The sequence below is a fragment of the Nylanderia fulva genome, unplaced genomic scaffold (assembly GCF_048542155.1).
Source record: "Nylanderia fulva isolate GAGA-0341 unplaced genomic scaffold, ASM4854215v1 Scaffold419, whole genome shotgun sequence".
Lineage (NCBI taxonomy): Eukaryota > Metazoa > Arthropoda > Insecta > Hymenoptera > Formicidae > Nylanderia > Nylanderia fulva.
Window position 1 is genome coordinate 42098 of NW_028190498.1, and position 15667 is coordinate 57764.

Here is a 15667-nt window from a genome sequence, read left to right on the forward strand (position 1 = left end):
AACAACTTCAAGGAGAATTTGAAATGACAGAGGAAGAAAACCCAACGACATACTTAGGAATGGAAATTAAAAAACTAAAAGGAAAACTGAAGCTGAGTCAAGAAAACTATGCAAAACAAGTACTGGAGGCGTACGGCATGAAAAACGCCAAACCAATAAACACACCACTACTGCCGGAAGGAGACTCAACCGAAGAAACTAAGCATCCAAAAATCCAATACCAACAAGCCATCGGAAGTCTTCTATATCTCACTATGAAGACAAGACCTGATCTCTGTTACGCAGTTAGCTACAGCAGCAGATATACTCAGTCACCCAAAAATAAAGATTTTTTAAACATAAAAAGAATTTTAAGATATTTACAGGGTACAAAGGGGCTCGGACTGGTGTACGGCGAGGACACTAATACGGAGAAACTGGTTGCCTACTGCGATGCCGACTACGCAGGCGATCCGGAAACAAGAAGGAGCACCACTGGCTATGTGATTCAATATTGCGGAGGACCAGTGAGCTGGTGCTCAAGAAAACAACCGATCGTTGCGCTTTCCACCACGGAGGCGGAGTACATCTCGGCGGCCGAATGCTGCAAGGAAGTATTGTACCTCAAAGCCGTGCTAGAGGAATTAAGAAATAAAACTGTAACCGCGGAAATGCAGGTAGACAACCAAAGCGCAATACACTTGATAAAAACAGGGGTACTAAACAGACGTTCAAAACACATAGACGTCAGATTTAGATTCATTCAAGAAAAAGTAACAGAAAATAACATTAAAATAAAATATTGCAATTCAGAAAATCAAACCGCGGATATTTTGACAAAACCCCTAAATTTCTTAAAATTTGCAAAGCACCGAAACAAACTAGTAGGATAGAAATTTTTTTTCTCTGTAAACACGTTAGATAAACCTAGAACAAGAAAACTGCAATGAAAATTTTTTTTGGTTGTAAAAGAAACAAACCTTTTATTAATTAAAACAAAAAAAAAAAAAAAAAAAAAAAAAAAAGGAGGTAGAATAAGATTCGCAAGCTTCTCTCAATGTTATATTAATTTCAGATACTTTATATTAATTTCAGATACTTTATAAGTTTTTTGTTTATAAAATAGAACTAATACGAATTAAAAGGGAGTGATGGAAATAGTAATTCGACACTCAAATTTGGCGCTAAAGCGTGCAAAGCGAGAGCGCTCGCTAGAGTAAGATCGGTGGGGCGACGTGCACGTTGTGTGGCTTCGAAGGATACGAGGACCGGCGACGACGGGCAGAAGCTCTGTAGAGACCGAAGCAATCACACTCTCACATAGTAGCATAAATCACTCCAGTGTAACGACGCGAGTCGAGTACGAAAAGCGCTGTACGGGACGCGAAACCTTTGTAATTAAGTATCTACTGTTTTATCGTAAATACACTCAAGCAACTAGCTAATTCAAAAACCGAGTTCTACTTCATCGCCTCGCCCACGATAAAGCCAACAGTTCCTTCTTCTCTTCTTTTTTTTCAATTTATTTCTATATTTTTCTCTTTCTCTCTTTGTTTTTTAATATCTTCTTACTTTTTCTAATAAAATTTTATACTTATTTTTTTCTTTAATTATATTTTCTTTATAGACATAATATTGTGAAAACTTTTGTGAAATATTATGATATATGTATGAAGTAAGTCATGAACAAGACACACGAGATGACCTTAGAACAAATAAATTTATAGAAAGGAAATAGTATATATTTTTTTAAAAAAAAATTATTCAAAAAATAATTGTACAAAAGAAAAAGTATAGTAATGCCTATTCATCTATATAAATATGCGTTAACTTGGTAGATATAAATAATAGTTCAAAATTTCTTGGTTAAAATAGATAATTGTTTTCATATTTTCGAATAAAGTAGGTATAATTAATCTGAGATCATAAATATAGAAATATTCCTATGTCTATGTCTAAGATCGATTAATAATATATTTCACCAATCATAATCCTTTATTCTTCAGAGAAATGGTTGTGATTGGCCATATTTCAGATAGTTTTAAAACAAAGCGGATCCATTGTTTCAAATAAATGATTTATTTAAACTTATTCAACTAAATATTAGTTGAATTTAAATAATCTTTTTTTCAGTGTGTAATACAATGTATTTTATGAAATAAAATTAAATTTTATGAGAATGTTTTCGTAAACATATTGCATTATTGCATATATTCTTCTAGAGACTATACAGTATGCTGTATCAATTTTTTCCAAACTTTGACATTAACTAAAATATAATTATTTCAATAATGTTGAAAATAGATGTCACCACTCGTTACATAAATAATGATGTTTCAAATATGATGTTATATGTAATACAATGTACTTTATGAAATAAAATTAAATTTTATGTAGAATGTTTTTGTAAGCATATTGCATTATCACAATTGATAGGATTTTAATTAAATAATTAAGCAAATTTATCTATTTATAAAATAATTAAGAGAAAAAGATATAATATCATTTTACTTCAGTACTCTCTAGCCAAAATTTATGATACATTAAACTAATTATTATGTCGAAATAGGCTATCTTTTTGCTTACTCCTGAGTAAATTAAACATAAAAAACAGAGATCGATAATATTAAAAAGAAAAAAAATCCTTCGATTTGCAAAATTTAATTTTTTATTTTACATCTGCATAGAAAGTATGAATGATGATTAATAAACGACTAATCCTGTAGTTTGAAATCTGATTTAAATATAATTATTGTACTCGATATCTCGGCCATATTAAAATTAAATATGAATAATATCTACATTCTTGCAATATATAATAATACAACATATGATATACACAATAATTAAGTACAAAAATATCCTATAAATTGTCGTAATGCAATTTGCTTACGAAAACATTTTACATAAAATTTAATTTTATTTCATAAAATACATTATAATACATAACATCATTTTTGAAAAACCATTACTTATGTAACGAATGGTGACATTTTTAACATCATTAAAATAATTATATTTTACTTAATGTCAAAGTTCGATAAAAAATTGATACTTGATACTATATATAGTTTCTAGAAGAGTATATAAAATAATACTTTCAAAATATTATAACGTTTAAATAACACGAAAGTGAAACTAATTATAACCAAACATTGTGAACGCGTTAAAAAAAAATTTTTTTAAATATTAGAATTATTTTCACATATTATTTAATAAAATGGAAAAGAATCATTATTTTCGAATCATTTTGCGTGGTGGTAATCCTAAATCTTCATTGGATGTTTTTTTTACAATTGGTCTTGTACCCAACAATAATTGTTGAAATGATAACTTTTCCTCTCCTATTTGCTTTATGTCTGTTGAATGATCAATCTCCAAATAAAATACGTCATCTAAATGATAAAATTATAATATTAATGACAGTTATATAGTAATTATGTTTTTGGAAATTTTAAAACTTTTTCACATAGCTTACTCATAATTTTTACATATCAATCATTTGCCCCTTGTCAAAGTAGACATCATTATCATAATTTACTATTTGTATCTCCAATTTATACGTCTTATCTGTAATGGATCCGCAGCCAATTGTTTTAAAACTATTTAGAAATTTATTAAAATTCGTTTTAATGTATCCACGTATAACTGAAAAAAATTTTATTAATTTTTAGTTTATCACAAGATTCATCTTTAGTTCATCAGTATCATTTTTAGTTTATCACTGTATTATAACGAATTGACTTATAGAAAATATTTAAATCTCATAATTATAAAAATCAAACAGTATAAAAATAAGAAATTATGTAAAAAATATGTATATAAAAGATTTATAAAAGCATATAGTTACATATTTATACGTACGTTTGCATACAAATGTTTATCGATATATAAGAAATACCGGATTTTAGTATAAAGTATATTATATACATATAAAAACACTTACTAATGCATGCATTAAGATGTTGAGGTACATCACACAATTCCACTAATTTAATTGTGGTTGCACCGCTTGAATGTTTTTTTTTAGGTCAAAATTACCCAACGTATTTATTGTCGTGTTGGATCGAATAATTAGTTCGTATTGAAGTGTCCCTTGGTTGAATTCAGGTATTTTTACCTTTTTAGCCTTAGCACCATCAATATGCACAATCTGCAAAATTAACAAATATTATTAAATTAAATATGTATATTAAATTAATATTATTCTAATACTACTGTTTTATATGTACTTTATTGGAATAAACTTTTTTTTTAAATATTACAACAAAATGATAATAAAAATAATAATTTTAATGTTATAAAAAATAAATTATACAAAAATGTATCGCTTACTCGATTTGGTTGTATATAAAAATTTATACGATCAATTTCTTCGTTCCAGGCAACAACTTGAATGCGATGTTTACTGTTGTTGTTCACCAAAAATTTTAATAATCTATAATGTTGGGATTTACCAACTATCTTCGGACCGTCAATTTCATCGATAAATCCAAATTTTTTATTAAAATTAGTAATATAATAATATTTTAATTTGTTTTAATTATCAAGCTAAATTTGTTTTAATTATCAAATTAAATATTATGTTCTTTTATTTGTTAATTACAACAAAAGATATTATTTTTTTATTTAAGAAAGAATTAAATATATATATATAATGTGATCACACAACAATTGTTAATAAATAATCGAAAGAAACTTTGAAGGTCATTGTGACAAAAATTTTGATATTAAATATGTATATGTGTATCAAAACTATATTAATTTACAAATGAGATATTTTAATTAAATTATTCTAATAACATGCTTTAAAAAACAATACATTATTAACGAAAGCGTACTAAATATCATTTACTGATAATATTTTTCCAATGGTAGATTTGATAATTACATGTTATATAATTTCTGATAATGTAATTTTAAAAACAATTCATTATATTGTAGTACATTTCGTATTAAATTTTTCGTTTAAATTAATCTCATAAATATTTTATTAACTGATATGATAATACATTTAAGACATAGAGGTAAAAATTTGATAAATAATTATACAATTAAATAAAAAATTATATTATATTAAGTATAAATTAAAATATAAAGACTCACACAGTAGAATCTTCGAATTGTATCGATTCCAACAGTTCATCCGATGCCAAATATATCGTCTCCAAAACATCATTTTGATTGAGAAAAGTAATTTCCTGTCTATTGACTTCCACATCATTACTTCGATTTGGAGTTAAGTTTCCTTTTGTGCAGGTTTCCAATGACTTGCTTCGTTTTAATGTCTCCTCTGTATGTTTAAGTAATTCTTTAATGAGTAAGCGATATACAATTATAGCGTGATTATAAATATTTTTATTAAACTTTATGTCGCATTACAGCTCTTCCAGTAAATTATGTAAAAGATATAGATAAGAGTTTTAAACAAGGCTCTGTAATATAAATATAAATTTAACGTATAAGACGGGCAACAAGAGCCAAATCGCGGATGACAATGCGTTATCCTAACGAAACTAAATAATTTTTCGTTAGAATTAAATACCGGTGCACAAGGCACCAAATTTTAACTTGGACACGGCCAAGATTTTAAATATGAAATAATCTCATATTTTGAGATTTAATTTCAATACCCCTTTTAACCCCCCTACGGAAAATAAATAAATGAATGCAAGAGAAAAATATAGATCCGAAAATCGCTGAATCGGGAATCGAACCCGAGACCTTTCGCTTGCCGGGCGACTGCTCTTCCAGCTGAGCTATTCAGATCCTTTCGATTCTATACTTTTCTCTGTTATATATATTAATGTTGGTAAACAAACGCATTTTTTAAGCCAGCGTGTATCAAATATAAGAGTTTTAACAAGGCTCTGTAATATAAATATAAATTTAACGTATAAGACGGGCAACAAGAGCCAAATCGCGGATGACAATGCGTTATCCTAACGAAACTAAATAATTTTTCGTTAGAATTAAATACCGGTGCACAAGGCACCAAATTTTAACTTGGACACGGCCAAGATTTTAAATATGAAATAATCTCATATTTTGAGATTTAATTTCAATACCCCTTTTAACCCCCCTACGGAAAATAAATAAATGAATGCAAGAGATTTATATTTATAATACAGAGCCTTGTTAAAACTCTTATATTTGATACACGCTGGCTTAAAAAATGCGTTTGTTTACCAACATTAATATATATAACAGAGAAAAGTATAGAATCGAAAGGATCTGAATAGCTCAGCTGGAAGAGCAGTCGCCCGGCAAGCGAAAGGTCTCGGGTTCGATTCCCGATTCAGCGATTTTCGGATCTATATTTTTCTCTTGCATTCATTTATTTATTTTCCGTAGGGGGGTTAAAAGGGGTATTGAAATTAAATCTCAAAATATGAGATTATTTCATATTTAAAATCTTGGCCGTGTCCAAGTTAAAATTTGGTGCCTTGTGCACCGGTATTTAATTCTAACGAAAAATTATTTAGTTTCGTTAGGATAACGCATTGTCATCCGCGATTTGGCTCTTGTTGCCCGTCTTATACGTTAAATTTGTAAAAGATTATTATATTGCGAACTTTAAAAAAGAATCGGTAAAATAGAATCTCTTTTATATAAGAAAGCAGTTATAAAAATAATGTAAATTATTACTAAAAAGCTATCAATCGATTTTAACTAACAAAATTAGCTATTCTCTGTAACAATAATTTAAAAATTTATAAATAAAAAATGAAAATATTAATAAAAATAAGTATATTAATAAATTTACTTGTTAAGCGAGGATTCCTTTAAATTAATTTGGGACGAATGTTTATTTCCATTATTTTTTTTTTTATCCTTTTGATGTTGGTTAACTTTTTCCATTTTTTCTTTCTATCTCTTTTTTTTTCTCGTTCCTTTATTTAAAACTAAAACAAAAGCGTATACTATAATATATCGCATAAAGTGTAATTTTATGTTAAAAATAGAAATTAAATCGCAAGAGTTTTATAAGAGAGCAATATTAATATCGAACAAAATTTAAAAAAAAAATTTTTTTAAATTTAAAATTTAAAAAATTTTAACAAAATTATAATTTAAATTTTAAAAAATAATTAAGTAATGTAATAATTATTAAATTTGTTCAATTCAATTCAATTCTTTATTCGTCCCCTAAGGGATTGAAGGCGCTTTTGAAGGAGCGTTCCCCAACCTTACAACCTCTTACAATGTTACTTATATCTACTCTTAACTCTACTCTTACATCTAATTTACAAATAACTTAATTCTACCTTAACCTACTTATCTACTACTTTAGAGAGAGAAAGAGCCGTCCCTACCTATCGTTTCGCTTCGGCTTCCGATTCCCCATACATTCTCCACCACCTCATTCATACCTCACTCATTCTCCTCCTCATCCTTCCTTCCTCCTTTTCCCCTCCCTCCCTCCTTTCTTCCGTTCTCCCCTCTTCCCTCTTTTTCTCTATTTCTCTCATCCATCCTTCCCCTTCTCCTCCTTCCTGCAGTATTTCCTTCATTCTTTCCCACCAGTTTCCCTTCCCCCCTTCTCCCCCACATTCTCCTATCACATGCTCCCATGTTTCATTTTCTATCCCGCATAACCTACACCTTCTTTTCCCCTCTTCTTCCCAGTATCTCGCCCCCCTCATCTCATTGTTCATTCTGAACCTGATTATCCTTCTCCATCTACTTTCCCCCCATCCCTTTCTCAGGTATTCCGGTAAACCCTCCTCCTTCCATTCCCCATACCATCTATTATATCTCGACTCTCTTATCCTCTCCCACCTTTCCTCCTTCTGCCTTTCCCTGTCTTTCTGTTCCCACCCCTCATATACTTCCTCTCCTCTTCCCCTTTTTTCCTCCATCTCTTTCCCCTCTATTCCTCTATTTTTTCCCAGAATTTCCCCCTCTCTTCCTCCCACATCGTTCTTTCCTTTCCTCCCCTTATCCTCTCTTTCATATCCTCAAAACATTTCCTCGCTAAACTTCCTCCCCTCCCTTCCTCCAACTTCCTCTCATACCCTACCGCCCTCCTTCCTGCCCTTATCCTAAATTTGTCTTTTCCTATCTCCTCTCTTACCATATACCCCGGCGTGCACCAGTCTACTCCTAACGTCCACCTAATCCATCGCTCCTGCATTGCCTCCACCTCTCTCCTCTCCTTCCATCCCCATATTTCCGCCCCATATTCCAACACCGTCCCCACCAACCTTTCCATTAGCCATACTCTTTTCATCCAGTCTCCTGCAAACCTTCTCTTTCCCATTCCCCACACCTGTCTTATCACCGCTCCTGCTTTCCTAACTCTGTTCTTTACATGCGCCTCCTGCCCCCCGTTCCTCTGTAGCTTATACCCTAAATATGTGAATTCTTTCACTTCCTCTAACCTTTTTCCTTTCCATCTCCACTCCACTCTCTTCATTCTTCCTCCTCCCTTTTTAAACCTCATTACCTTTGTCTTATCCACATTCACCTCTAACCTTTTCTTGTCCATATAACTTTCCATTTTCCCCAACATATGTATCATCCCTTCTTCATCCTCCGCCAACAGTACCATATCATCTGCGTACGCCAAACAATGCACCTTTTCCCCTCCCAGTTTCACCCCCCCCCCAACCTCCTTTTCTTAGCACTTCCTCTATATCCGCTATCAGCAAACTGAATAAGTGCGGACTCATTGGGCAACCTTGCCTCACCCCCCTTGCCGTCCAAAAATTTCCTCCCTCCTCCTTCCCCACTCTTACCTTACTCCTCGTTTCCCTGTACACCTCTTCTATCCTACTCCTTAATCCCTCCCTCACTCCCCTCCTCTTCATTGCCACCATTAACACCTCCCTATCTACCGAATCAAACGCCGCCTTCAGGTCCATAAATGCCGCGACTACCTTTCCCCCCTTCTTGTTTACCCTCTTATTCACCAGATAGTTCAACACATAGGTACTATCCATCACCCCCATTCCCTTCCTAAAACCTGTCTGACTCTCCGGTATCATATTCTTCCCCTCCATTTCTTCCTTTAACCTTTCAGTTAAAATCCCCACGTATATCTTGTATAGCGTTGGCATCAATGTTACTCCTCTATAGTTTTCCACTTTATTCCCCGTTCCCTTTTTCAACAGTGGCACTATTATCCCTTCTTTCCACCTCTCCGGCCATCCTTCTCCTCTCCATACTCTGTTGCACATTTCCCATACCCACTCTTCTACCCTCTCCCCTCCATATTTCCATACCTCACTTGGTACCCCATCCTCCCCCGCTGCTTTTCCTTTCTTCAGTTTTCCCAGCATCCTCTTCACTTCCTCCCTGCTTATCTCCTGCTCCTCATCCCTCTCCCTTTTTTCTTTTCCTCCTCTTACCACTTTTACCTCTATCCCTCCCAATAAATCCATAAAGTATCCCTTCCATTCCTCCGCCTTTATCTCCTCATTCACCCCTTCTCTCTTTTTCCTTTCCCTGTTAATAATCTTCCATACCTCTCCTTCCGTTCTTGCCTCTATCGCCTCCTTGTACCATCTTAGCCTCTCCTCCTCCCTTTTCTCTTTACACATTAGCTTATATTCCGCCCTTACTTTTCTATATCCTTTTCCTCCTCCTCCTTTTTTCCTCCATTCCCTTAACTTTTTCCTCACTTCTTTCCTCTTCTCCTCACATTCCTCGTCCCACCACCCTTTCCTTTTCCCTTCTCCACTCTCTTTTTCTCCTTCTCTCAATTCCTCTTCTATTCTTCCTATTTTTTCCTCTAGCTCCTCTTCAATCCCCTCCTTCCACCCCTCTCCCCACTCTATTTCCTCTCTTATTCTTTCTCCTCCCCTCTTTGTCCATCTCCCTCTTTTTCTTATTCCTTTTCCCTCCCCCCTTTTTCCCTTTTCAGCCCCTCCTCTTCTTTCTAGCGTTACAATCAATGGGTGATGGTCCGATTCTATGTTATCTCCCACCTCCATTCTCTTTATCCTTTCCTTTACTCGATCCTCTCCCACCACGTAATCTATTACCGATTCCCCTCTTCCTCCTGTATATGTGTACTCCCCCTTCCTATCCCCTCTTATCCCTCCGTTAAAAATTCCCCATCCCACCTCTTCCAACTCCTTTATCAACTTCTTCCCTTCCTCATTAACTTTCTTGTCCTTTGATCTTCTTTCTTCTTCCTCCTCCCCTCCTATCACCCCCCCCCCCCTTTCTACCTGTCCTTGCGTTGAAATCTCCTCCCACAATCGTCCATTTATTTTCTTCTTTCTCTTCCATCCATTCCTTCATTTCCTCCAATTTCCTTTCCATGTCCCCGTTGATGTATACGCCTATTACCCTCCACTTCTCTCTTCCTACTTCTAAATCCGCCATCATTATTCCCTCCGCCTTTTCTCCCATTCCTGATACTTTTATCTTTCCCCTCTCCTCCCTTACCCCCATGATCATTCCCCCCATCGGTCTTCCTTTCTTCTTTCTCTTCTTTGCTGCTTGCTTCTCCCATCTATATCCTTTCGTATTAAATTTGTTTATAATGTATAATAATTTATAAAATAATTATTAAAAATATATCAATAATTTAGCTCACCTCTTCGAACCTCCTGTAGAATTGAGAAGATATGTTGCTATGTATAAAGAGTAACATATTTTGTTTTATCGTTGCTATAGAAAATTCGATGACGTTAAAGTTGTGTTCTAAAATGTGACGTGAATTATAGATTTTCAATATTAATAGTGATTTTAGAACACAACTTTAACGTCATCGAATTTTCTATAGCAACGATAAAACAAAATATGTTACTATAAATTTAACGTATAAGACGGGCAACAAGAGCCAAATCGCGGATGACAATGCGTTATCCTAACGAAACTAAATAATTTTTCGTTAGAAATAAATACCGGTGCACAAGGCACCAAATTTTTACTTGGACACGGCCAAGATTTTAAATATGAAATAATCTCATATTTTGAGATTTAATTTCAATACCCCTTTAACCCCCCTACGGAAAATAAATAAATGAATGCAAGAGAAAAATATAGATCCGAAAATCGCTGAATCGGGATTTTCGGATCTATATTTTTCTCTTGCATTCATTTATTTATTTTCCGTAGGGGGGTTAAAGGGGTATTGAAATTAAATCTCAAAATATGAGATTATTTCATATTTAAAATCTTGGCCGTGTCCAAGTAAAAATTTGGTGCCTTGTGCACCGGTATTTATTTCTAACGAAAAATTATTTAGTTTCGTTAGGATAACGCATTGTCATCCGCGATTTGGCTCTTGTTGCCCGTCTTATACGTTAAATTTATATTTATATTACAGAGCCTTGTTAAAACTCTTAAAATATGTTACTCTTTATACATAGCAACATATCTTCTCAAATCTACAGGAGGTTCGAAGAAGTGAGCTAAATTATTGATATATTTTTAATAATTATTTTATAAATTATTATACATTATAAATAAATTTAATAATTATTACATTACTTAATTATTTTTTAAATTTTAAATTATAATTTTGTTAAAATTTTTTAAATATATATTTTAAATTTAAAAAAAAATTTTTTTTTTAAATTTTGTTCGATATTGATATTGCTCTCTTATAAAACTCTTGCGATTTAATTTCTATTTTTAACATAAAATTACACTTTATGCGATACATTATAGTATACGTTTTTGTTTTAGTTTTAAATAAAGGAACGGGGAAGAAAAAGAGATAAAAAGAAAAAATGGAAAAAGTTAACCAACATCAAAAGGATAAGAAAAAAAATAATGGAAATAAACATTCGTCCCAAATTAATTTAAAGGAATCCTCGCTTAACAAGTAAATTTATTAATATACTTATTTTTATTAATATTTTCATTTTTTATTTATAAATTTTTAAATTATTGTTACAGAGAATAGCTAATTTTGTTAGTTAAAATCGATTGATAGCTTTTTAGTAATAATTTACATTATTTTTATAACTGCTTTCTTATATAAAGAGATTCTATTTTACCGATTCTTTTTTAAAGTTCGCAATATAATAATCTTTTACATAATTTAAATGGAAGAGCTTGTAACTTGCGACATAAAAGTTTTATAAAATATATTTTATTAATCACGATATTATATTGATATACGCTACTCATTTACAGAATACTTAACATACAGCAGGAGACATTAAACGAAGAAAGTCATTCGGAAACCTGCAACAAAAAGAAAACTTTTACTCCAAATCGAAGTAATGATGTGGAAGTCAATAGACAGGAAATTACTTTTCTCAATCAAAATGATGTTTTGGAGACGATATATTTGGCATCGGATGAAATGTTGGAATCGATACAATTCGAAGATTCTACTGTGTGAGTCTTTATATTTTTAATTTATACTTAATATAATATAATTTTTTATTTAATTGTATAATTATTTATCAAATTTTTACCTCTATGTCTTAAATGTATTATCATATCAGTTAATAAAATATTTATGAGATTAATTTAAACGAAAAATTTAATAACGAAATGTACTACAATATAATGAATTGTTTTTAAAATTTACATTATCAGAAATTATATAACATGTAATTATCAAATCTACCATTGGAAAAATATTATCAGTAAATGATATTTAGTACGCTTTCGTTAATAATGTATTGTTTTTTAAAGCATGTTATTAGAATAATTTAATTAAAATATCTCATTTGTAAATTAATATAGTTTTGATACACATATACATATTTAATATCAAAATTTTTATGTCACAATAACCTTCAAAGTTTCTTTTCGACTATTTATTAACAATTGTTGTGATCACATTATGTATATATATTTAATTCTTTCTTAAATAAAAAATAATTATCTTTTGTTGTAATTAACAAATAAAAGAACATAATATTTAATATTTTAGCCTGATAATTAAAACAAATTATAAGAGTTTTAACAAGGCTCTGTAATATAAATATAAATTTAACGTATAAGACGGGCAACAAGAGCCAAATCGCGGATGACAATGCGTTATCCTAACGAAACTAAATAATTTTTCGTTAGAATTAAATACCGGTGCACAAGGCACCAAATTTTTACTTGGACACGGCCAAGATTTTAAATATGAAATAATCTCATATTTTGAGATTTAATTTCAATACCCCTTTAACCCCCCTACGGAAAATAAATAAATGAATGCAAGAGAAAAATCTAGATCCGAAAATCGCTGAATCGGGAATCGAACCCGAATAAAACAAATTAAAATATTATTATATTACTAATTTTAATAAAAAATTTATTTAGAGAAATTGTTGGATTTATCGATGAAATTGACGGTCCGAAGATAGTTGGTAAATCCCAACATTATAGATTGTTAAAATTTTTGGTGAACAACAACAGTAAACATCGCATTCAAGTTGTTGCCTGGAACGAAGAAATTGATCGTATAAATTTTTATATACAACCAAATCGAGTAAGCGATACATTTTTGTATAATTTATTTTTTATAACATTAAAATTATTATTTTTATTATCATTTTGTTGTAATATTTAAAAAAAAAAGTTTATTCCAATAAAGTACATATAAAACAGTAGTATTAGAATAATATTAATTTAATATACATATTTAATTTAATAATATTTGTTAATTTTGCAGATTGTGCATATTGATGGTGCTAAGGCTAAAAAGGTAAAAATACCTGAATTCAACCAAGGGACACTTCAATACGAACTAATTATTCGATCCAACACGACAATAAATACGTTGGGTAATTTTGACCTAAAAAAAAACATTCAAGCGATGCAACCACAATTAGTGGAATTGTGTGATGTACCTCAATATCTTAATGCATGCATTAGTAAGTGTTTATATGTATATAATATACTTTATACTAAAATCCGGTATTTCTTATATATCGATAAACATTTGTATGCAAACGTACGTATAAATATGTAACTATATGCTTTTATAAATCTTTTATATACATATTTTTTACATAATTTCTTATTTTTATACTATTTGATTTTTATAATTATGAGATTTAAATATTTTCTATAAGTTAATTCGTTATAATACAGTAATAAACTAAAAATGATACTGATGAACTAAAGATGAATCTTGTGATAAACTAAAAATTAATAAAATTTTTTTCAGTTATACGTGGATACATTAAAACGAATTTTAATAAATTTCTAAATAGTTTTAAAACAATTGGCTGCGGATCCATTACAGATAAGACGTATAAATTGGAGATACAAATAGTAAATTATGATAATGATGTCTACTTTGACAAGGGGCAAATGATTGAAATGAAAGGATATGTAAAAATTATGAGTAAGCTATGTGAAAAAGTTTTAAAATTTCCAAAAATATAATTACTATATAACTGTCATTAATATTATAATTTTATCATTTAGATGACATATTTTATTTGGAGATTGATCATTCAACAGACATAAAGCAAATAGGAGAGGAAAAGTTATCATTTCAACAATTATTGTTGGGTACAAGACCAATTGTAAAAAAAACATCCAATGAAGATTTAGGATTACCACCACGCAAAATGATTCGAAAATAATGATTCTTTTCCATTTTATTAAATAATATGTGAAAATAATTCTAATATTTAAAAAAATTTTTTTTTAACGCGTTCACAATGTTTGGTTATAATTAGTTTCACTTTCGTGTTATTTAAACGTTATAATATTTTGAAAGTATTATTTTATATACTCTTTTAGAAACTATATATAATATCAAGTATCAATTTTTTATCGAACTTTGACATTAAGTAAAATATAATTATTTCAATGATGTTAAAAATAAATGTCACCATTCGTTACATAAGTAATGGTTTTTCAAAAATGATGTTATGTATTATAATGTATTTTATGAAATAAAATTAAATTTTATGTAAAATGTTTTCGTAAGCAAATTGCATTACGACAATTTATAGGATATTTTTGTACTTAATTATTGTGTATATCATATGTTGTATTATTATATATTGCAAGAATGTAGATATTATTCATATTTAATTTTAATACGGCCGAGATATCGAGTACAATAATTATATTTAAATCAGAATTCAAACTACAGGATTAGTCGTTTATTAATCATCATTCATACTTTCTATGCAGATGTAAAATAAAAATAATTTTTCAAATCGAAGGCTTCTTTTTCTTTTTAATATTATCGATCTCTGTTTTTTATGTTTAATTTACTCAGGAGTAAGCAAAAAGATAGCCTATTTCGACATAATAATTAGTTTAATGTATCATAAATTTTGGCTAGAGAGTACTGAAGTAAAATGATATTATATCTTTTTCTCTTAATTATTTTATAAATAGATAAATTTGCTTAATTATTTAATTAGAATCCTATAAATTGTGATAAAAAAATTAAAAAAAAAAAAATTAAGATTTATCTGTATTAAATATAATAAAAAGATCTGTATATATATTTATATATATACTTACTTTTCTTCATTCGTCGATCACTGCTTCATCTTATTTATGCCTTCTTTTTTATAAATATATTATTTTCTACTAAATCTTGCGTGACACGACACAAGCTCTTAAGAAATATTATATAACACATACCGAGATCACTACACATTTAACCTTTATTATCACGATACGAACTGTCATTATTATAATAACCGCGATCAAGTTCGCCCCGTACCTCGAATCGACCACCAATCACGTATACGCGGAAAAACGGCAACAAGACTTTCGACTTCAAACACGCACTTCACGGGTACAC

At 30.3% G+C, this 15667-nt stretch overlaps 1 protein-coding gene and 1 pseudogene across 1 annotated transcript; one reads left to right on the forward strand and one right to left on the reverse strand.

Annotated features, from left to right (window-relative positions):
* Positions 1-3475: 3475 nt before the first annotated feature.
* LOC114931301 (uncharacterized) lies at positions 3476-4690 on the reverse strand (annotated as a pseudogene).
* A 6966-nt stretch (positions 4691-11656) lies between these two features.
* On the forward strand, positions 11657-14611 carry LOC114945571 (uncharacterized). The gene is made up of 6 exons (XM_085486312.1): positions 11657-11764; positions 12079-12285; positions 13210-13378; positions 13562-13763; positions 14060-14239; positions 14323-14611. The coding sequence occupies exons 1-6, from the start codon at positions 11670-11672 to the stop codon at positions 14481-14483; spliced, it is 1014 nt and encodes a 337-aa protein (XP_085342438.1). The 5' UTR covers positions 11657-11669; the 3' UTR covers positions 14484-14611.
* Positions 14612-15667: the final 1056 nt, after the last annotated feature.

Coding starts and splice junctions, on each gene's coding strand:
- LOC114945571 (XM_085486312.1), top strand. CDS start 11,670: ATGGAAAAAGTTAACCAACATCAAAAGGATAAGAAAAAAAATAATGGA. Junction 11,765..12,078: donor AAGGAATCCTCGCTTAACAA/GTAAATTTATTA, acceptor ACTCATTTACAG/AATACTTAACATACAGCAGG. Junction 12,286..13,209: donor CAATTCGAAGATTCTACTGT/GTGAGTCTTTAT, acceptor AAATTTATTTAG/AGAAATTGTTGGATTTATCG.